The 23,341-nt window shown below is 41.6% G+C and overlaps 1 protein-coding gene across 4 annotated transcripts in view; it reads left to right on the top strand.

Moving 5' to 3' along the window:
* Window positions 1-640: 640 nt before the first annotated feature.
* Window positions 641-23,341, top strand: part of Rbms1 (RNA binding motif single stranded interacting protein 1) — a 210,622-nt gene continuing 187,921 nt past the window's right edge. The window contains exon 1 of one of the 4 annotated variants that reach the window (XM_021649239.2): window positions 641-1,159. In XM_021649239.2, the coding sequence (XP_021504914.1) occupies window positions 1,085-1,159 (75 nt within the window). In that variant the 5' untranslated portion in view covers window positions 641-1,084. The remainder of the gene's footprint in view (window positions 1,160-23,341) is intronic. The other 3 variants (XM_021649234.2, XM_021649236.2, XM_021649238.2) reach the window with 3 other exon arrangements.

Raw genomic sequence — 23,341 nt, 5'->3', positions numbered from 1 at the left:
GTATTGTGTCCTCTAATAACTAATTCTTCTTTTTGGCATCTTCCCCTTAGAAGGACCCGTGTCAGTTTGTGTGAGTGTGAGTGGTGTGTGTGTTGCTGTCCCTACGCAAAGAGCATGGTTTCACATCTGGGAAAACCAAACCGAAGGACACTAACCTTCCCAAGGTCACTTAGAAAATTAGTGCTGAGACCTGGTGTGTGGGTGAAACAGAACCCAGGTGTCCTGGCTCCAGCTTAGTGGCTGGACATTAAAGCATTTTCCTTTGTGGGGAGAGGGGAAAAAAAAATCACCGCTCCGGGAATTTGGAGGAAGTGAGAGATTAATCAGATTTCCTCTTTCCCCCCCTTCCCTTTCTTCCCCCTAACGAAGATTAAAAACTCGAGAGAGCTAGAGGTGCCTTCTCGGCAGTTCTTAAGCTGGGTCCACCAAACCAACTCCCACCCCCGACACAAAGCGATCGCCGCTCCCAGGGATTCTGCGCGTCCTCTCGAGAGAGCCAGGGAGGTGAGGAGTGGTGGAAAGTCGGCCCTCACCTCCAGCGGGTCCCGAGCTCGGCGGCGCCCAAGCCCCGCCCCCGGCCGCCCTTCCCCCGCGGCCTCGGCAGCCAGCCCCTCTCCCCTCTCGCTGTCGGGCGCACCCACCCCAGATGCCGCCTGGCACCGAGCGCAGCCGCCGCCGCCGCCGCCGCCGCCGTACTTTCCACTTGTATTGATCACTCCTAGCTCGGTTCAGCCTGCTCCCGGAGCGCAGCGCGGTCAGCGCGCCAGCCCTTGGCAGCTCGAGCACAGTCGGGCTCCCAGAGGAAACTCCTTGGGAGCGCCCTGTCCGGGGTGTCCTCTGCGCTCTGCAGTGTCTTTCTGTCTGCCTGGAAGGAGGAGGAGGAGAAGGAGGGAGGAGGAAGAGCAGAAGGAGGTGGAGGAGGAGGAGGACGTCGTCTGGTCCCGGTTGGGAGGTGGAGCAGCGGCAGCAGCAGCCGCCGAGGCAGCCGCCGCCGCCGCCTCCGGAAAGGGAGAGGCAGGAGCGATCGGGACTTGGAAAACCCAAAGTGTCGGCGACCCTGCACGGCAGGCTTCCTTCCAGCTTCATGGGCAAAGTGTGGAAACAGCAGATGTACCCTCAGTACGCCACCTACTACTACCCCCAGTATCTGCAAGCCAAGGTAAGGAGGCGCGGGGAAGGGTCGCCGAAGGAGGGGACCGCGGAGGCGCGCACCGGGCCGGGCCGAGGAGGGGCGCACGGCGACCCCGCCGCCCCCCGGGCGCAATTGCTGGGATTGCTAACTATAGCGCTGGCCTGGGCAGAGCCGGGCTGCGCGCGGGGCGGCGGCTTCCCGGAGAGCAGATCGCGGCGATCGGGTTACAGAGAGTAGCGGGGGGAGCGACTAGACAGGAAAGGACCGCCGGCCCCTTCCTGGCAGGCGAGGAGGGGAAGGTCTCACGGCCTCGCGGCGCCCCGCGTCCAGCTCGGGCTGCCGGCCAGCCGACGCTTGGGGCCCGCGGCACAACCTGCAAGTGGCGGGGCTTTCCGACCTCTCCAGGGCCTCGCCCTGCGGGCATTAACTCCGGGGTCCTCGGGAGTGGCGAGCAGCCCCCCGCCCCGCCCCGCCCTGCCCCACCCCGAGGGACTCCCCTCCAGCTCCCGCGCGCGCGACGATTGTGGCCGGAGGGGGCCGGGACGGTCTCCTCTCAGCCTCGGGGCCCTGTGCGCCCGCCCCTCGCCTCTGATCTTTGTGCGGTGTGGCACTTCACCTGGTTACTGATTTCCACTTTTACGCTGGTGTTTTGGGTAGAAAAGTGGCCAAAGTTCACTCCGCATTCATTGATGTCCCTTTTAATCTTCTTGGTAGCTTTTACGTAGGAGAGACAATGGGCAGTTTTCCATGCGTAGAAAGAAGTGACTTTGTATTTACTTTTTTTTTTTTTAAACTATCTTATATGTTTACCGCGATGATTTTCGAATTCTGTTTCAAAAGTGGCACACTCCTGGATAAGGACAGCTGATGACATGTAGGCAGGCAAATTATGGCTGGCTTTCCAGGGACCCCCGGTACTTAGTTAATGGGCCTATGCTAATTTTACAACAACAGTTTGATGCCTCCTAAATTAATTAAAAAAAAATTATCAGGGTTCATGAAAAGTGCATTTTACCGCCCTGGAAACATCTGCCACAATTAGGGAAGGCCGAAGGTGATGGTGAGCACACCAGCCTCCTTTGGTCACGAACACCCAGCACATCCTTCTAGATCACAAAAGGATCAGGTATGAATGCAGTGTTTGAACTTTGCTTAGGGGATTGCTTGGTGGCAGATGGGCATTTTTGACCTGATACTAATAAATAAATAAATAAATAAATAAATAAATGAATGAATAAATAAATAAATAAAAATTCTATGATTCAACCTTGAAAGCTTTTTTTCCCTTCAATGTGTGTGGTCCATGTTGTCCTGTACCTACAACATAGCCCAAGTCTTGTCAGCAAAGGCCAGATATTTCCTGGCACCCAAAGGCCTGCTCGATGCTCTCATAATTCTCCTCTTATCTTAGATCACAGGGATCTGTAAGGTGCTAGCAACTGTGAGAGCATCTCTGCTCTGCTCTCCATGTGCTTGTCATGTCATTGTTTTAGGAACTTGAGGGAGATGCTTATCCCCTCTCTCTCCTCCTCCTCTTTCTCTCTCTCTCCTTCCTTCTTTCCCTCTTTCCCTACCCCCCTCTCTCTCTCTCTCAGTGTGCCACACCGAAGCTGTTTGAAGAAATTTCATAACGTAATCAATGCACTACCTTTTAAATGTGTTATATATTTAATGCACTCATTTAAATTATGCAGCATTTGGGTGCCTGAAGGACAGCCTAGTCAACACTTAACTCCATGAATAATGAATACACACATTCAGGTGAAGAAGAAGAAAAAGAAGGCATGTTTCTATGAGTCGTGCACCTTAATAATTTTTATGTACCATTAGTAAGTTAGAATCCAAGTATATAGCATTTAATATAGCTAATGCAATGCCATTTGGCTTTATTTTTTTTTCCCTGTAAATAATTGAAGAGAGAGACAAACGACAAGAGCCTGCTGGAGTAATTAGGGCTGGATCCCAGGAAGCCTTAGGGCCCATTTTCTGAAAGTGTGCTTCCTGCATAAAGCATTTAATATTGATTTGTGTTACAGTAAATGACAGTCTCAAAACATATTTTGCTGTTTCTCCCATGAAATCTGAAATCCTGCTCCTCCGAGTCCCTTTGTTTCAGGAGAAAAGTGCGTCCTCACTTGACCTATATAATGTGATGTTTTAAAAGTTTGGTAATGAAATCTAAACTCCCTATTGTAAAGGTGTCATAATTAGGTCAGAAAGGAGTGTCTCCAAAAATGCAAAGGGAGCAGATGCAGTATTAGATAGCAGAGTCAGAGTGTGGGACATACCCCTCTTCTTTTTCTTTCCTGTAGTCTCTGGTAAGATGGTGGTCGTGTACGTCCCTAAGAAATATGGAGACCTTATTTGATTTCCAGCTTAATAACAAGCGTAAGCTCCCTGAAGAGTTAATAAACGCACGGCGGATCTGTGGTCTGCTGGGCCGATCCTTGCCTGTGTGTGTTCTGACCTTCCTGAGACAGACTACGTCACTTTCTCTGAAGTACACTGTGATGTGTTTGGCTAGTCCCAGCTGTTGTGAACTTCTGTTTGAAAGCTGTGTCAAAAATTGAGGATTGGTTTAGTCATTTAAAAACCTGTTTTAACCTGTAATTAGGAACTATACGTGGGTTTGTTGGATCATAGATCTGCTGTATTTCGTCAGAGCACTAGGTGATACCGATATTTAAAAAGTACTTTAAAACAAATTTTGTTACTGCGCTTTCAAAAGTTGCATGTGTCGAATGCTTTTTGTACTAATCCAATCACAGCCTGTTTTGGCAAATTTCTTTTGAAAGATGCTCCCATAAAATGCATCAATTCTTCATCTTGCAATCAAGAAAATAACATTTAGAGCCAACCACTACATTGGTGTACATCATGCTTTGACAGAAAGAAAATGCAGTAACATCTGTAGGGAGCATCAGGTTCATGTGGGGCAGCTGGGAAGAGAATGGGCACGGGTGGAAGGGAAATGTGACGTTCCCATCATGCCTTATCTTACAGTGACATGGAACTCAGGTACTCTGATTTTACCCCGTGTTGGGTGGTTTGGTTTTGTTGGCTTCTGTTTCACAGTCAGTACTATCTTATTTTAGCAGCTTTGCTTTATCACCTGGCACATTCAGCCTGAAATATCCTTGATGTAGCTTTGCAAACATAAGCACACATTGTTCTAAAGAACATTCCAGATGTTAAAATGACTTATGTGATACCATGAAAAGTTAAATTTGTGCTTCAGGTTTTAGCTGTTAAAGAGAGAGAGAGAAAGAGAGAAAAAGAGAGGATATTTAATTAACATTTTAACTCAAAGATTTGTTATGTACACATTGTCAGCCACTATAGGAATTTCACTTTTGCACAGGCGGCCTTGGAATGAATCATAGCTAGTGTACGTGGGAGACACTGTACCATATATTAGTTCCCATGCAAACATTTGAATGTTTGTGGGGCTATAATACCTCATTTTTCTCTTTGGAAGAAAGAGAAGTATAGGTTTTTCTTAATTTATGTTGTTTGTTTGATAGTTTGTATCAGTTGAAGGCAATGTGCCACATATAATCTTTATTCATATACTTTAAAACAAATTTTAGTTCTCTAAAATATATCAAAAGCTTCCATTTTGTGCATTTATGCATTGACTCCTGTACTAAAGGAATGTTTTATACTAAAGAGATGGTTGTTTCTGAAGTAAAATAATTTTGTGTTACGATGATTTTTGTATAAATGGATACCAAAGAATATATCTGAACTCAGCTTCAAAATCTGAGCAACCATAAAGTAATTTGCATTTCCACTGATGAAGGCTGAAGGGACAAAACCGTTCTGACCTCAACCTTGTTCACACCCTTAACCATTTCACTGGACTTTTAAACAGTTATTTATCTGTAGTCAACAAGTGTTATGCCAAACAAACTGACTCTTCTAGAAATTAAGGTCATGGTTCTTGGTGCAAAAGTAGCAACTCTAACACAGTGGATGGGATGGACAAGGGCATAAAGCACGGGTGCTTTGAGTCTTAAGATGTGCCTGCCTTTACCAGGTGAGTGACGCTGCTTCAATATATCAGCATTGTAATGCAGTATTTCACAGGGGTTCACTGACTTGATTTCCTTAGTAGGATATTTTGAGTGTCTACACATGGCATGACAAAAAAAAAAAAAAAAATCAAGGTTATGGAAATGTTAAAAATAAAGTTGCATTATAGAACAATAATGTTGCATCCTTTCTTTTGGGTATCTTTAGGGTTTTGCAGAACCCAAATATCTAGAGACACATTAGCTCTTTGTTGAGAGTGAAACATTAAGCTGCTAGAAAAGAATAGAGGTATATCTGTGAGAGAAGAGGAGCATATGCTTTTGTAGCACCACTGTAGGTACTTTTTGGATTTTTGGTGGAATTTAATTTCAAATGTAGAGAATGTCCATGTGATATATTTTGTTGGGGACCTTTTCGAATACGTTAGTGTGACTACAGCTTAGCAGTTTACTGGAACTCTGAAGTTATTCTAGCTACCCTAGTAATGGGCAAAAGAAGTTTAAGTTATAGATTTTTTAGCTTAATAGAAAATTACTCTCTTCCCTTTTTGTTTAAGAAAAATTTTCCAGAGAAGCAAATCTTATGGTTGGTTTTTTTTAAAATAATGTATCATATAATCCAATAAAGATAAATGAGTAAGATCTATCTAGAATGGAGACATAAGTGTTCTATAAAAATGGGATGAACTGATAAGAGTTTGCTCATGCTCATAAGAGGGCTTTCTTATCTAGTTTGTTTTGTCCCAGGCACTCAAAGTTTAACAGGTTTGTTTTCTCCAAGCAGTGCCATAACTTCTCTACAACTGTCTTCAAAGACAGTTTTGTGCCGGGTTTGAAAACAGTAGGTGCTGAATAAATGCTTGCTGGCGAACTAGTATTAGTCGTGCAAAAAAAAAAAAAAAAAAAAAGATGCAAACTTATTTTAGGCCAGGGAAGCTGTATAGACAGAATCTAAAACTACAACAACTGAGCCTAATTTTCTGATCGAGTCTGAGCACAGGGATCTTTGTATTTTCATTTAATTTGATTCTGTGGTAAAATTTTTGTGAATTCAGTAAGAACCCTAAAATGAATTATATATTGATTGGCTGATAGTTTATACAGCCAAAAGTGGCCTCTGCTTTCCTTCGCCATCTTTCTGTCCCTTTCTGGGGGTGTGTAAGAAGTCTACGATGAAGAATACGGATGCTAGCGAAAATGTCACCATGGTCCATTAAAGAAGTGCTAATACAGCCTACCTGGATTTCTAGCATCAGTCTCCCCTTTACCAACGCTACTTGAATGTTTTCTGCTTAATCTTCCAGAAAATTCCTTTTCAGGAAATTTCAAACTTGGCAGAAACACTTACTCAGTCTAGTAACAATTCATCAACTAATGCGCAAGCAAACTGAGGTTAATATGTGGAACTATCATGGTTGTTTCTCACTGTGTAAACCTAAACTTGGCACTTGACCATCCAGCTCTTAAATACAGAGAATATAGCTTTTTTTTTTTAAATCTCAGTCATTGTGATAGTTAGAGAATACCAACCAAAGCATCTATCAGTGGTCCTCAAGTAATACCCTTATTCAATGAAAGATAGCTTATTTAAACACAAACAGAATGACGTCAGTTATCTAAATGCAGCACCATAATATTTGGTGGAACATCAAGGTCAATACTGAGAAGTCGTACCTTGGACTTAGGGATGTTCTATGGGGTGGACTGCGGTGCTCTTTTTTTCTTCGCTATCTCATTTTAATGAGTAAATAGTGGACACCATAGAACTTGGCGGGGCTTCATGAACACATTCTTCAGGTAATTACGGCTGTGAGTTGCATCAGGTGATACACACAAAAAAATGGCCTCTTAGAACCACGTGTGACACACACACACACACACACACACACACACACACACACACACTTGATACTGGAAACTAAACATGCCTGAGTCTAGTAGGTATGAGGTGGACAGCAAAAGGAGGATTTGGTAGCCATGCCAAATGAATATATCCAAAGTCTAACTGCCATGCCAACAATAAACCAAATATCATCCAAAATCAAATTCCTTATATTTGCTTAATGTATATATTCTTCTTACCATAACTATATGAATATTTTAATTTTTCAACCAGTCACAGGAAAGTGTGTTGATCACGAGAAAGAAACAAAAAGGGATAAAAAGGAGAAACTCAATGTTTTGACCTCTTGGCGCAGCAAATCTAAAATAGTGAGTGTGGCTGTTTCCCCGGCATTGTGTTTTAGCAAATTCTTAAATGGATGCATCTGTCATTTTAGGAGATGGTGAGTAAGGAGAGTCTTCTGGATAATGACTGAGAATACGGATTCTCAAAGAGAGATTGCATGCTAATATGCAGCTAACTGCCACTGTAGGCATACAGAGTCATCATCTGGTCCGTGGTGCCCTACCGTGGCCGTAATATATGCATGCTGAAATTAGGTTACGCTTTTCAGCTGGCTGCCTGGTGGTAAATGGTGAGGCTCACAGGAGAGTGAAACATTTTGCTCATCCATTGTGCTCCGGAGTGAACCCTGTGTACATCCTCTGCACTTGACCTTAGGATGTGCTGGGGAGTGGACTATCTTCTCCCTGATTCTAGCACGCTGCAGAACACCAGGGAAGACAGAATAGAGCCGGTATAAGAAATAAAGTGATAGGTGTAAGACAGCACATCTAAGCATCAGCATTTTAGCCAGTGGTGACAGAGAAGCTACTCAGATACATCTGGGATTAAAAATTCATGTGGATTTTTTTGTGTGCGTGTGAGAAAAAGTAGAGGCTCCAAAAGAAGCTACCACTAATCTGAGAATTTTTAGAAAGAAATTGGGCTCTAAATAAATGAATGGAAATTTCTTGAATTAATAATCAGCTTTATTTTATTTTGCCCTTTTGCTTTATAATTCTCTTGAGGGCGTTTTGAATTTTTAAAAGAATTACATTTTGTTGTACTTTTTATTAACTCCTCTTCTTGAAATTCCATACTCAATTACTTTATTTTGCATTATTTTCAGTTTTATGCTTACAAATGTGCTGTTGAACCAACCTATTAGTGCTGTGTCAGGCTGGTAATGTAATCTTTAAATGATGACATAACGGGCATGCAGAATGTTATTTGCATTGTTACATTTTATTTAAAGTGATATTTATTTCTCCTAACCCACTAGTCATTCTTATGGAAAAGAAGGAAGAAAACAAATTTGGAGTTCTAAATGTCTCCTCCTACATCTTGGCCCACATCGTAGGCACTGATGATATCCAACGCGAGCTGGCATTGCTGAAAGATTTTCCAAAACTATTTTTGATCTTTTGTGAACATCCATTAATGGGGTCATTATCTAGCTTTGTTTTAAACGAGCTGTTCTACTCACCTCTGTAAACAGAAGCAAATGCTGCAGAAGTCATGTGGTCTTCAGCTTGCCTCTGAAGGGCATGCAGACCCTACCGTTACTCTGACTGCTCCCTGGACATGTGTTACACAGTTGGGGCTCCTGGGTCCTAGACAAAGAGACTTCAGGGAAATGTTGTATGCAACAAAATGAGATCATTTCATTGATGCCACAAGTCATTTCACTGGTCTTGAAGGACTGGTTTCCAAGCTCTGTAAGAGTGGGCTTCTTTCACAAAATACTAGTTTCATTTCCTGTGCGCTGGAAAGTTAAATATTCAGAATGTCACGAGTGGGTAGATTCTGTCACTGTGTTCTACATCTCTAACCAGAGACTCCTGAGGGTAACTAAAAATCACCAAAACTGAATTTCATGTCATAAGCGTACATCTGTATTAGCCTCAAGTAACAACACACCATTTCCCCTGCTAGGTAATTTTTTTTTCAACTGTAATGATTTTGAGTTGACAATAAAAGTAAGTTTTACAGGAGACCCCCTGCTCAGCTTCCACTTACCTATAGGGTCACACGAAATATTTTCATAGTTTCGTTGTAGGGTGTCAGGTAAAGGGTTTCATTGTGTAGAAAAGTAAACTTGACTAGAAACTTGTAATACCATCAGAGTTACTCATCTCAATGGTGTTTTGGGTTTGTCATCAAACGAAAATAAAGAAATTTATAAAAATAAAAATTTACCAGAAAAAAAATATTTTCAAGTTGTTAAGTCTAATACTCTGAAAATCCTGCTGGACTCCTGCATAGCACAGCTCTGATTAAGTCCCTTGTTTTAAACATGGAAGTCTTTAAAATAAATGTCCATGGGATCATTTGCATATTGCTAGTTGTGGTTGGTTGGTTTGTTCATTTTAAGTGGACTCCTAGAGAACTGGTGAATATTTTTCTCATTCTCTATACAATTTGTTTGGCGATTAGATACACCTTAACTTAAAAGTGAGTTGGATGTGTGCATGTCTTCATGAGTGAGTTTGTGTGTGTGCCTGTTTGCACAAGTGCACACCAAAGTCACAGGATGACCTCAGTTGTTCCTCCATTGGTTGGATCCACTTTGCTTTTTGTTTTGTTTTTGTTTTGAAACAGAGTCTGTCAATGACTTGGGCTTGCTGGTTAGGTTAAGCCAGCTGAGCAGTAACCCCCAGGAAGCCACCTGTCTCTCCCTGCCCAGGCCTGGGATGACAAGTGCCTGTCACTGTGCCCAGCTTGTAGCTTCGGTCCTGCAGTTCAACTTGGGTCCTCATGTCTGTGCGCCAAGCACTTTCCTGACTGAATTATCTTTCCCGCCATCCAGTAATTTTACTCTGCACGGTTCGCTTGTCAGTTGGTGGTCCAGAACTGGAAACTCACTTCCGGTACAAATGGTCATACTAAAAGGGAGAGTCCCCCACCCTAACCCATATGAGCCCAGAGAAGCAATCCACATTGTAAGTCACTTGTATAGCTCTATACCAGTCCCACCACAAAATCCAGCCAGTGGTCAGGGGACGCTTCTTGGAGAACAGGGTGTGTGTTAAGAGTTGGGATTCCTGGCGCTCATCTTTGCCTTCTTCAGGGAGTGGGGACAACTTGGTTTGGAGTTCTGCAACAGGGCTTTGAGCTTTTTAGGGCTCAGGAGTGGGCCTCGAGAAAGATAAGAGGTGTGCATCATGACATTCAGTGAGTGAGACGTTTGCAGAAGCAGCTGTTGATGCTGGAGCCTCCAGCTGTGGTCGGCCCCTGGTCGCCATTCATAGGCTCTCCACTCTCCATTTTCCATTTCTTGTTCTAGACTAAGATAGGTCATCCCTGGATTGTTAACCTCTTCTTCACAATTAAAAAAAAAAAAAAAAGGCAGCCCCAAGTGGTGGTCCTATTAGTGCTTTTCGTCCCCAGCTCACACTGATTCATTATTGACAGCCTCTCTCTCATCCCTTAGTGCTCCTTAGCCCCGAGCCAAGCACATCTGACATGGCGTGGGTTCCAGAGAAACCCAAGCACCAAGCCCTCCAACCTCTGTAGTTCCATGGCTTCTTGTACTTGTCCCACTTATTTTTGACCAAAAAAGTCCTTATTACCTTTGAATGCTACAGATTACAATGAAGAATTTGCCAACTACAGTTGCCCTTTTGAATTGGAGTTTTCTTCCGATATATTTTTTTTATCCAACTTTATGTAGAAATTTAAAATGCACTTTTATTTGTTAATGCATGTCACAGAAGCATTGGTGTGAGATCATATTCTGAAAAGGAGATATAGTCAGCATACAAGAAACTATTTTGATGACCAATGTGTGTCTTAATGAAGTTATAACTTAAGTATGCATAGTCAAATGGTAGGTTTTTGCAGCTTTTTTTAAATCCACAGTAAAGTTTAAAGTCACATCTTGCCTATTCTGTTTCTTACGTATTTCAGTATTTACTCAACAAGTAATTACAAGAGAATTCTGCCTATTTTAATTTTAAAAAGACTAAGGCAGCATGTTTCTCACGTGGTAGAAGTTTCCCAGATTTAAATTTTAATAGCAGAAATCTTAGAAATTGATTTTTGATTTTTAAGGGGTCTTTTAGACAGAGAAAAAAGGTTCGCGGCGATGTTGGCTAACACTTAGACCTCTTCTGTGTCAGTCACAGAATTCAGACGCACGTCTCGGCCGCACTGGGTGTTCCAGGGCACATCCTTTGAGGCTGCAGAATTTGATTTGACTGGGGCTGAGGGTCACGTGTGAGATAAGTGCCCTGTGATAGGGATCTGTGTCTGGGCCCTAATGAACATCTGCTTTCTAGGGCGCCGCGGCAGCACCTTTCTTTGTTTCCTGTTTCTTTGCCTCTTTGATATGAATCTTGTTAAACCCTGCAAATGGGGTTGTGTTGGTTTGTTTTTCAATATGCAAATGCACCTGTCTCCCTTTATGGGGGAAATAAAGCCAGATATTTAAAAGTCTGTATCAATGAATGCACAGAGAATTGAAAAGCAGACCCTGGGACACCAGAGCTACAGCTCTTTCCACAGTTCAAGCACATTATATAAAATCGCCTAGTTGAGATCATATACCTGGCCAATTCAATTAAACTGGACAGACATCTATGGAGCAGGCATTTTGTTATGCCCTGAAAAGTATGGATATGTAATGAAGACATGATTTGTTGCACTATGCAACGCAGTGAGGTAACATATTTAGTGAAAGATTTTCATTGAGGATACGTATATATGTGTGTGTGTATGTATATATATATACATACATTCTATTCTAAAGAGTAGGTTTATGTAGTCACACACAGATCCCTAGGTGACAATGTAATGTTTCCAGGTCTCCCAAACATCCTCACTTTTACCACCCATAGCCACTCATCCAGTGTCTGCCTTTGAGAACCTTTACTTGTTTTTGTCCTTCCTTAAAATGAACCATCTGTCTCCTCTTGAGTCTGTCTTCTCTTGTTCATCATGGCTTTGGTTTGGGTCACTGATGTTATTACATGTGAAATGTTTTCAAAATCCCATGTAGCAGTCTATAACAGATTGACCGCATTGTTTTTACCCATCCTGTTATTCTTGGGTGTTTGGATTATTTCAGTTTGGAGCTACTTTGCATAAAATTGCTATAATTATTGTCATTCATATCATGCCTTCGATGCATTACTCCTAATAGTGGAATTACAGGTTGTGGGATATGTGTGTGTTCAGCTTTGGTGGATACCAACAGCTCCCACTTCTGCCAGTTGAGCGCACGACAGCTCACTGCTCTGCATCCTCATTAGCACTTGGAGTTGTCAGTCTATTTTATTCTATCCTGCTGGGAAATAGCCCCTTCTTTCTTCTCTCCATCACTCCTCTTACCCCCCCCCCCCCTCTATTCTCCTCCTCTTCTTCTGCTTCATTTTGTCTCCCCTCATTGTCTAGGATGGTCTTGAACTCCTGGGTTCAAGCATGTGTCACGTTGTTTAGCTTTTCAGAAAACTTATCGATCAGTTAGTATCCTCTTGTAATGGTGTCCCCTTGTAAAGTCTGTTTCACGCTTTCCATTCACTCTTTAAAAATACCAGTTTTATTGCGCTATGATACACATAGCCTACAACCACTCTTCACTTCCTTTATTGTTGGGTTGCCTTATTTTTTTTATTGCTTTGTGGGTTTTTTAATGTGTTCTGGAAGCCATCCTTCATCAGGCATGTATGAGGGTATCTCTTAATTTTCAGTTTTTCCATTCTGTCTGTCTGACAGCTTTTAGTAAATGGAAGTTTCTCATTTTAATGATGTTTCATTTGTCAGTCTTTTATGATCATTGCCTTTGGTGTCTCTTAGGGCAATCCCGGCTGCTTTGAGGTCATGGGGGGGGGGTAGATTCCTATATCATACTTTAGAAACAGTACTTTGTTCCTCAAATTCAGGCCTGCAACCCATTTCTAATTAGTTTCTGTGTATCATATGTATAAGCTCAAGATTTTTCCCATCTGGGCGCATAATGAATCAGCACCATTTGTTGAAAAGACGTTTTCCCTTTGTGAATTTCGGTGTTGCTTTTTAAGTCAAGTGACTGCATTTGTGTAGAGTTTTTGTCTGGATTCCTGTTTGGTTTCACATTTAGCCCTGCGCCCATACTCTTGATTACTCTAGCAATGCAGAGCATGTATACTTTGTAATGTTGAACCATTCCTGGCCTTTTACATTTCCTTACAAATTTCAGTATCAGTTTCTCAGTTTTCCTCCAAGAAGAAATAGTGTGAATTTTCAAAATTAAAATGATATGGAATGTGTAGAAAAAAATGGGAGAGTCTTCCAACCTTCAGGTGTGAAACATTTTCACTTGAATTACTGCTTGAAGTGATTAATATGAACAATAAAAAGCTATTTGTAAAGTGTTTTGTTTGCTAACTGTATGGACTGATTTCTTTAAAATGCACAGTATGATAGTGGTTGGTATAAACTCTGATCAAAAAAGAGTGAATAATATTTACTGTCAGAGTCAACATTAAACTTGAAGAGTGGGCTTGCCATGGACACTTAGCCTTTAAGAGCACAAAACTTTCTTCTGGATTGTTCATTTATTTTTCTCAAAATACATTCTCCTTTCTACTCTGTTTTCTCTTGAAGGTCTTACTTGATCTTGGCCTTGAAAGTGTGCTGCTATGTCTTATGTCTGTGTGTCTGTCTATATATATATGAACATGGCAATAAATTTGACACAGTTATTTTTGTTTGGAGAATTTTCTGACATAGTTTATGATTTTTTTTCTTTTTTTTAAATATGTGTCTGATATTGTGAAAACCAGGACTGGGAACTTCTGCCTCAGTAGCGGCTTCTGAACAAAAGATCATGCTGTTCCCTGGGCTTCACTTCCTTCAAAACTTTTCTTGGATGTTCCAAAAACTTTACATATGTGTTTTTCTTGCCTTATAAAGTTTTAAGCTTTGATTATTGCCATATTCAACCAGCCAAAAACAACTATGTAGAACCTTCAAAGCTTATTAGTTCTGGCTAGGTTGGCCTAGGTTGAGTGGGTGGTTAAATAGGTGATTTCTGAAGTTCCTTTCAACTTTAAAATTTACGATTCTGGGAATTTATAACATCCAAGAAACACAGAATGTTAGAATTGGAAGGAACTTGAGGAGCATCCGGTCCAACCCGTCCTTTTACAAATGAGGATGGCTGTACAGAAAGAGAGAGAGAGAATCTAGAAGGGGGCAGGGTAGGGGCGGCAGGAGAGCCAGAGTTGGGGTTTGGGTTCCCTCTCACATGACTGTTCAGTGTGATGGCCAGGAAGGAAGAAGGGAGACCTCACATGAGCTGCAGGAATCTCTCCAGGAAAGCCATTGCAAGGTTGGATGGGACAAGTGTCACCAGCTGGTGCCAACAAGGAGTCAGTGGCTATCACGCCCCGAGGTCATCCTGCAGGGAAGGAGGACTGGACTGCTCCTTCCATCTACCAGTATGGCTGCTTCTCCTACTCTACCAGAGCCAGGCTCTGGGCCAGATCTGATGTTTCTCTCAGCTGTCTGTCCTGTGGGGGAGTAGCTGAGCAGCCCCACAGTGGGACCTCCTCATCTTCTGTAGATCCTGGGTGATCTGTGTCCTTGTTCTGGTCTGGGTTCCTCTTTTACCACATTCCTAAGGGGCTTTGTTCTCACCCTGGCAAGATGGATTCCAAGCTGCTTCATTCTAACTCATATCTCTCTCCTGCCATCACCGACTTACTTTGACCCGTTTGATCCACAACAACCACAAACCCAGCGGCACTTCGATTAAATACCTCCTCTATTTCTTTAAGTTGTCTTGCTCATCTTCTTAACAGGAACCACCTTATTCTTAAGGAAACTGGTACCTAGTAGTTGCTAGTTTTCTTGTAAGAGACAGTGTTTGGATAGAAGGAAGATGGCCCCAGACACTTCATCTTGCAGTCACCCTTCAGGATCGGTTTTAGTTAGTGATATGAGTAACCCTGGAAAGACAAAGGCGCAGCGAGTAGCAGCAACTGACCCTCGGTACCCATCGGCGCAGCTTTTCTCTGGTGCTCTTTGGATATGAGTCCTCCATCTGCAAAGCTGGCTGTGTGCTGTGCACTAGGGGAGTTAAACACAGAAGCTGAGATATATAAACTAGAGAGGAGAAAATGCTGTTTCCATGCTGGCCAAAACATCCACCAAGGGCTCCTTAGTTCATGTCCTGGCGTTAAAGATTGTTTCAGGCCACTGACTCTCTGGCAGAACATATAATTTAAATTTGGACCATCGGGCGGCATAATTATTAAAGGTTAATTAGATATTAAGAAAAATACTTTGAAATAATTGAAGTCTATCAGAAAAGAGTTTATCGCAGTTGATTGACAGCTTCTTAGGATTACGTAATGGAGTCGCCTGAGATTACTTTCACTTGTTTATTTTTCACTGTTTCGAGCATCTTCTACCTGAGATCTTTTTTGTATCCTTGAAGCTGGTGCAGCAATAACCGGCCAACTCTAGAAGCTATGGGAACTGTCAGAGACGGCTGTTGGGCAATTTCAAATCCTGTTATCTGTAATAGAACCAAGCTGTGCTGACCACTGTTATTTGACACGTATCACGGGCAGGGAGAGGGCAGCGTTTAGAGGATGTGGAGAAGCATGCCGGTGGAGACAGTTGAGGGAGCCTTTTATTATGGAGCAACGGACTGCTTGAGCTGAGATCTTCTTAGTTCAAATGGAGGAAATTGTGTTAATGGGCTGAATCAAAATATGTTGCTGTTGATTCTATTCATGTGTAAATAAGTTGTTCTGAATCTTTCCCAAACACAGCAGTAGCCCCGTATTTAGATTTCTTTATTTAATCTTTATTAGTGAAAGATGGGTATGTTTCCATCTTAGAATTGAAGTATGCTGTTTTTGTCTAAGTTAGAAATGCACATGTTCAATGAAGGAATTAAAGTCTGAGAGCAAAGTGGACGTTCACATAGTAGATGGGGCGTTCCTTTGAATTGCTGGTTTATGAGAATTAATCTATTTATTTATTTATGTTTGGTCTTTTGAGACAGTGTTTCTCTGTGTAGCCCTGGATGTTTTGGACTTGCTCTGTAGACCAGGCCAACTTTGAACTCACAGAGATCCACCTGCCTCTGCCTCCCAAGTGCTCCCAAGTATAGGCATGCACATTCACGCTTGGCATTATGAGACTTATTTTTTATTTTTGCACCTACTATAATGCTTTAGCACTTAATAAATATTATTGGATTGGATCCCTGTCTTTTATTTACTTAAGAGAAACAGGAGGCACCCACAGATTTTTTTTTCCTTCATTAACCAATTTATTTGTTCACTTCACCTCCCAATCACAACCCCACACTCTCCTCTCCTTCCCAGTCCCACCCTCCCACCTGCTTCCCCTATACCTTCCCTGCCTTGGCCCATCAAGTCCCATCAGGACTAAGTGCCTCCTCTTTCACTGAGGAAAGACAAGACAGCCCTGCTAGAGAAACAGGATCCAGAGGGAGGCAACACAGTCCAAGTCAGATACAATGCCTGCTCCAGTTGTTAGGGCACCCACGTGAGGACCAAGCAGCCCATCAGCCTCATGTGTAGATGGCCTAAGACTCCTCCATGCATCTTCTTTGTTTGGTGGCTCAGTCTCTATGAGCCCCCATAGGCTCAGGTTAGTTTACTCTGTAGGTCTTCTTGTGGTGTCCTTGACCTCTCTAGCTCCCTTACTCCTTCCCCTAAGCCTTCCACAAGACTCCCTGAGTTCCCCCTAATGTTTGGCTGCGGGTCTCTGTATCTGCTTCCATTATCTGCTAGATGAAGCCTCTCAGAAGACAGTTATGCCAGGTTCCTCTCTGCAAGAATAGCAGCGTATCATTAATAGTGTCAGGGATTGTGTCTTTCCCTTGGGGTGGGTCTCAAGTTAGGCCAGTCAAGGGATGACATTTCTGTACCCCAAGTGCATGCAGAACACACAGAGGCCAGAAGAGAGCAACAGAATTACCTGGAGCCACAGTTGGAAATGGTAGTAAGCCGCTGTGTGGGTGCTGGGCCTCAAACCCCAGTCCTCTGTAAGAGCAGCCGGTGCTTTTACTGCTGAGCCATCTTTCCAGTTTCTCCCTTGAATTACGGGACACTTCCTTTCTCAACCAAGTTGACTTCCTGACTTAGAAGCTGCAGTACTTTCATCTCACTTTCTCAGTGTATTCTGAAGTAGTTTGCCCCCTTTGTGAGACTGCACAGGCGTGCTACCTAAACAGTTTTCTGTGGGCGCCTAAACACTCTTAGGCAGAGTAAAGCCTCATTCTTATAAAATATAAAAACATGGGGGACAGAGAGTTTAGTAATTGAATTTTTCTTTTATTTTACTTTAACTTAAGGGGTATTTCATTTAGGCAAAATATATAATAAGTTTACTTATATTTGATCTTGGGAAAAGACTTAGAAATAAAACATTATGAAGTTATACATGTATTTGATAGTTTAGTATAGCATTTTTATACATTTAAGATTTTTTTTTAATGTAACAGGGTCTTGTTAGGCAGCTGATGTTAGTCTTGACCTCATGATTCCCCCTGCTGCTGGGGTTATAGGTGTACTACCAGTCCCAGCATGAATGTAAGATTCTTGAAGAAATATTATTTTGTGTCTACTCTAGTGCTTTGGTACCTAATAAACTTTATTGGACTGAATCTGAATCTGTGTCTTTTGTTTACTTAATAGAAACAGGAAGTGCCCATAGATGTCTTTCAGAATGAAATGCATCTGCCTCAAATGCACACATGATCAGACTAAATATGAGCTTCTAATCTAAGTGACTTAAGCATTGTAGAGTGTATAGGGTTTTCAGTTAGATTTAACCCTCCAGTCTTCACAAAGGACTATTGAGCTCCATTGTTATTGTCATGTAAGTGCTTTATACAGAACAAGAACAAGATGGCCAGGGCACAGTGCTATATGTATTCCAGTGTCTCGGGAGACCAAGAAAGGAGGCTCTCTTCAGCTCAGGAATCCAATGCTCTGGTGAACAGCACCACAAGAACACCCCCCAAGCAACCACAAAAGCAGCTAAACAAAACCATGAACATTTGTACTTTGGCTTCCACAGGGAGTAGGTTCCAGGCACCTCTCCCCAACAAACACCCAAATCTACAAGTGCTTTCATCACTTAAATGGAATACATGTATTTGTTTAAGACCTACAAACTTCTTCCTATATTACTTAAATCATCTCTGACTACATAAAACATCCAATACAATGTGAATGATCCATAAGTCATTACACCATATTGGCTTGTGTTTTTTTATTATATTGCTATGCTGTTTTTCTCCCCCAATATTTTCAGTTATGGTAGATTGAATCTGATCATATGGGACTTTCAGATACAGAGAGCCAACTGTGTAGCTTTTGTATATAGAAATAGAGGGACATTAAAATGAAAGTATTTAGTAGAATTTTAACAACATAGATCAGGCATTATTTTGTAAAATTTCAAATGGATATTTTAAAAGTTAAAAAAAAAAAAAAGAACAAAGGGCTGTATTTCTGACATCTGTTTCTTAGGATCAGCTATAGGTCGTTAAGCTAGGTCCCTGCCTGTCAAGAGTAAGTGATTCTGTGAGTCATGGAAACACAGGCCATAGTCACACTTGGTGTGGAAGGCATGGGTGCTGAAGACTCTCTACAAACATACTGGCAAGACTTAGGCGAGTCGAAACAAGTAATGGTGTATACTGAGGTCAGGAAAGAAAATTAAATTTATTACTACTTTTCTTGATGGGCAGTTTTGTTTCCTTCCCTTAACTGCGCTACTTACCCCCTTCTTTAATATCTGTTATTATTTCAGGAATTTAAAGATATGCGTGCTATGCACACAGTGTTTGATGGATATCTTTTTAAGAAAATTGTTGGCGGAGCTGTGCCTGGCTTCCCACATTAAATCCCTAAAACCAGCAAACAAGTGTTGGCATTAAGTACACTGAGGTGACATTATAAAATCGTGTTGGGAGCTTCCTGTGTAATCACTCATACAGTCAGTTGGTTCTCTTTACAGTGATGAGAACGTTCTGTGTCTGTCGCCGACCCCTGGAGAATGTTAAGCATTTGAAGTTGGACCAGTGTGAGCCTGGGACTGAGGCGTTAACTTTTAGCCAAATGGTGCTCTTGCATGGGACAGATGCGGCTAGAGTGAATTCCTGTAAACCAGCACTCCCTGGTTTCATATTTTGCAAATCCATTTTGAAATTAGAAGGTGTAACTTGCAATTCCAGGTTTTCAGATCATTGAGAACTAATGTTTGCTGGTGAGTAGCATGCAGGGGGGCGGGGAGGGGACGACAAAACCACGAAGATGAGAATGTTCCTAAGCCACTGGCTAATCAGCCCATAGGCCAGAAGTGTGAAAACCCTTTCGTGTATGTAGTACAGATTTAGTACAGGTAGGTATGGGTGTTTATACCAAATTATTATTAAAACACTGTATTCAAGTTTCTCATCATTTGAAAGGCTACTTTAATTAAACAAAAACAAAAACAAAAACAAAACCAGCACTTGGGTTGCAAATGCACATTTCTATAAAGTAGTTTTTCTGGACATTGGATCCTTCCCATGCTAGTTTTTCTCCAGTATAGGCAGCTGGTCACAAAGAATGAAGAACTGTGTACGAAAGTGGAAGGAAACATGACATAGGTGTTCTAAAGACCATATTAAATATTAACTTTATAATCATCTTCTCATCAAGATTCTGACATTTGCTCATTTTAGTTCTCTGCTTTTCATTTGTTGTCTGTGGCTTAATGACACATTATGTAGATCAGCTTTAAGGTGATGTCTTTGAATCTGATATGGATGTTCTACTTGCCCTTCTAAGAACGTTTTATCTTCACTTTTAAGTCTTCAGAAATGTGGAAGAAAAAAAAAAGACACGAAGCTCATGGTTGTTCCATAAAGAGAAACGTGTCACACTGTAAAGATGAAATAACATCTGTATTGCAGATGAAAACTGTTTTGTGCACCTTAAGCCCATGGGCATTTTCTGATTGTTCCTATTCTGTTTGAGCCCCCCTCTTGCCTAACTCTTCCACCCATGCTTTGGTTGGCTTGTCTTTACTAGACCTAAGGATTAGAGCTGAGATTTTTTGCCATTTAGAAGGATCATGTTCTGGGCTGGAGAGATGGCTCAGAGGGGAAAAGGTGGTCTCGCCACCTGGGTTGAATTACTAGAACCTTCTTGATGAAAGGAGAAGCAGCTCTTGCAAGTTGTACTCTGACTTCTACACAAGCACCTGCCCAACAGGGCTATTTCCAAAGATGTGTATCTCTCTCTCTCTCCTTCTCCCCTTCTCTCTCTGTTTCTCTCTCTCTCTCACACACACACACAATGAGTAAAACAAATCTAATTTTTATCATGGCATGTTAGAAGTTAATATAAAACTTACTATTTAAGCCATGTTCATATATATATATATATATATATAATATATATATATATATATTTAAGTGACATTCAATATATTCTCCAGGCTGAGCATTTACAATTTGATGCTTTTGGTGTCATGGGATTTTATTTTATTTTTTTTTTCTCTTTCTAAAAGAGTAAAATTCCCTGAGTCCCCATTCACATCAGTGTGGAGATGCTGCTAAAATTCCATCAAGTGACCTTTGCGGTGGTCTTAAATAAGCACACAGAGAGGTCTCCCAAAAAATAACATTTAACATTTAAATAAGAAAATACTACTATTTTGCTTCTTTCCATTTGTCTTTTGAAGGGATTATGTCTGAAACCCAGCTACCCCTGAAGTCCAGTGATAGGCTGTGCAGAGAACAGCCCTGCTTTTATGGCACGAGGCATGTCTACCTCACCTTGTGACTCACATTCCTTTAATGTGTTTTTTAAGTGTGTATAATCATCTTCAGACTTATGCTTGCTTTTTTTTTTTTGTCGATTTAATTGAGTTCTTGAGATGATAATAACACAACAGCGAAATTTTAAACTTACTTTTAAATGTGGTAAAACACATAATTAACCTGCAGTGTTTTATGAAAACTAGAAAGGATAAAACCACCTTTTCTTTCATAACATGGGTGCAGCTTACCTGTTGCTATGGTAACTAGGTAAACACTCATATAGCTAGATGGGTATAAAATTATTACAAAAATTGTGTTGAAAATTCTTCATAGGACCCTTTAAAATAGGTATCGGGTAAAGAAAGAAAAGGCTCTTATCAGAAGGCACCAAACAAACTTCCAAGGGAGAGAGAAGCAAATAGTCTCACACAGCTATGAGTCCTGTGAGCACCAACAACCATCATGGTACCTAGCAATACTAAGGGCGTAATAGTGATACACACACTTTGGCAGTAACCAGTACCTGGGCCTGGTGAAGTCATTGATCTTGGAGGAGACTCTCCACGCACTACTTTACTAAACCAGAACAATTCCCAACTACAGTTTAAAGATGTATCCTATGCCACAGATAAGTATAGTTCTCATCCTCGCGAAGAAACTTCTCTGTGCAACAGACAGAGACCTTAACAAAGGATCAAAATAGAGAGAGCGCGTGATTGTGTGATGCCCCAGTCACAACCGAAACACCTATACTATAACTCCTGTCCCACAGCTCAGAAACCATTGTGGGAGGAGGGGTAGAAAGATGTTAGAGCCAGAGGAACAGGAAGTTTGCCTTGAGAATGTATCTCCTAGAAATGTCAGAGAAGTCTCATCAATGTGGCCGCCTAAACAAGATATAAATCGTGATGACAGTGTGGTAGACATGTTAAGACGGGAAGGGGAAAGCTCAGGAGGTCTCACCCATAGACAACTAAGGGCAGTGGGGGTTGGGAAGAATGGGAACAGTGGTCTTCCTCTGGGAAGAACTACCCAGTTGTTACTCCAATGCCAAGTGGTCAGCTCTGAGATCATATACATGCAAGTAGCATTAGACATACTGAGAAGGATGTATTTACGTGTGTGTGTGAATTACTAAAGAAAAAGAGGCCATGGATTTGAAAGGAAGCAAGAGAGGTGCATGGGAGGGATTGGAGGAAGGCAAAAAGAAGAAGGGGGAAATGATGTAATTATATTCTAATTTCAAAAAAATTTTAAAGTAAGAAAGAAAGAAAGAAAGACACAGAAGAGAAGTAGTCAAACTCTTTGAATATTGAAAGAGAGCTGAGGGGGTGTAAATCTGAGTCGCTGAGAAAAAAAAAGAGTTTTCAGAGCAGACTGTTCTGGTATTTTATACCAATTATGTGCAGCTATTGCTTTGAATAATTTTGCTGCCCTGCTGAGATTTCCTTTTTACAAATCCTGGCGCAATTATAAGATGGAAGTCTGGAATGTATAAACAGTGTCCTTTGAACAGTAAATGAGCCACATTCTTCTAAACTCAAGGGTAGGAATGTACTACCTCTTATCCTATGGTTCTCTGCCTTCCCCTCCTTCCTAATCAAAAGCTCAGAAGCCAGTGTGGAGCTTAAGAGTGTATAGAAACATGGATTTTTCTTCAAACACTTCAAAATAATAAATTCCATCAAATTAACAAAGTCTTGAGGTCGCCCTAATATAATAGCCTGCATGCTTGATTCCATTTTGTGCAGCCAGTGCTCAGAAATGCTCATTCAGTTCTGTTCTGTTTTCAACCTTAACACAAGAATCTGTGATAGATTACCTTCCTCTGTAGCTTTGAAACAGAACACTGCACCAAGGCAACACACTGCTGTGTGTGTGTGTGTGTGTGTGTGTGTGTGTGTGTGAATGACACCCTTAGAGCATAGCATGAGGCTGAGTTTCTAAATGCCAGCTTGTTTTATGTGACAAAGCACTGTGTACTAATCATGGCAAACACTACATAAAACCCTAAAGAGAAGTGAATTGTCACTTGAAGTTAACGGTAAAAAGCCTGAACTCCATTATGTCTCAGAACGTACAGACCTCGCACAATGTTTACAGTAAGGGTTGGAGAGTTGCCTAGCATTTGGGCTATATACAATTAAACAACGTGCTTGAACGGCCTTTTATGCTAGCCCTGCCAGAAGACTGCTAGCATGCTCACGTGATCATCCTTGGAACTCTTAACATAAACAGGAATGCAGAACGTTGATTTGTAATTCCAAGTGCACAGGGGATTTTGTTTTATTCACGTAAACCCCCATGGAAGCTAAAGATAGCAATAATGAAGGGATCACCAAAAGTGAATTATTTCTTTGGCTGTCAAAGAATGCAAAACGTTTATTTGGTTTGCAACCGAGCCTAAGGATTCAGCTACCTAGATTTCTGTTTTAGCCGAGATCAACATAGGAGACTGTATTTAAATTAATTACAAAATGAGTTTTGTTTGAAAATAATGCTGGACA

The sequence above is a fragment of the Meriones unguiculatus genome, chromosome 8, assembly GCF_030254825.1.
Source record: "Meriones unguiculatus strain TT.TT164.6M chromosome 8, Bangor_MerUng_6.1, whole genome shotgun sequence".
Lineage (NCBI taxonomy): Eukaryota > Metazoa > Chordata > Mammalia > Rodentia > Muridae > Meriones > Meriones unguiculatus.
Note: the sequence above shows the minus strand (reverse complement) of the source record. Positions and strands in the feature narration are given on the sequence as shown.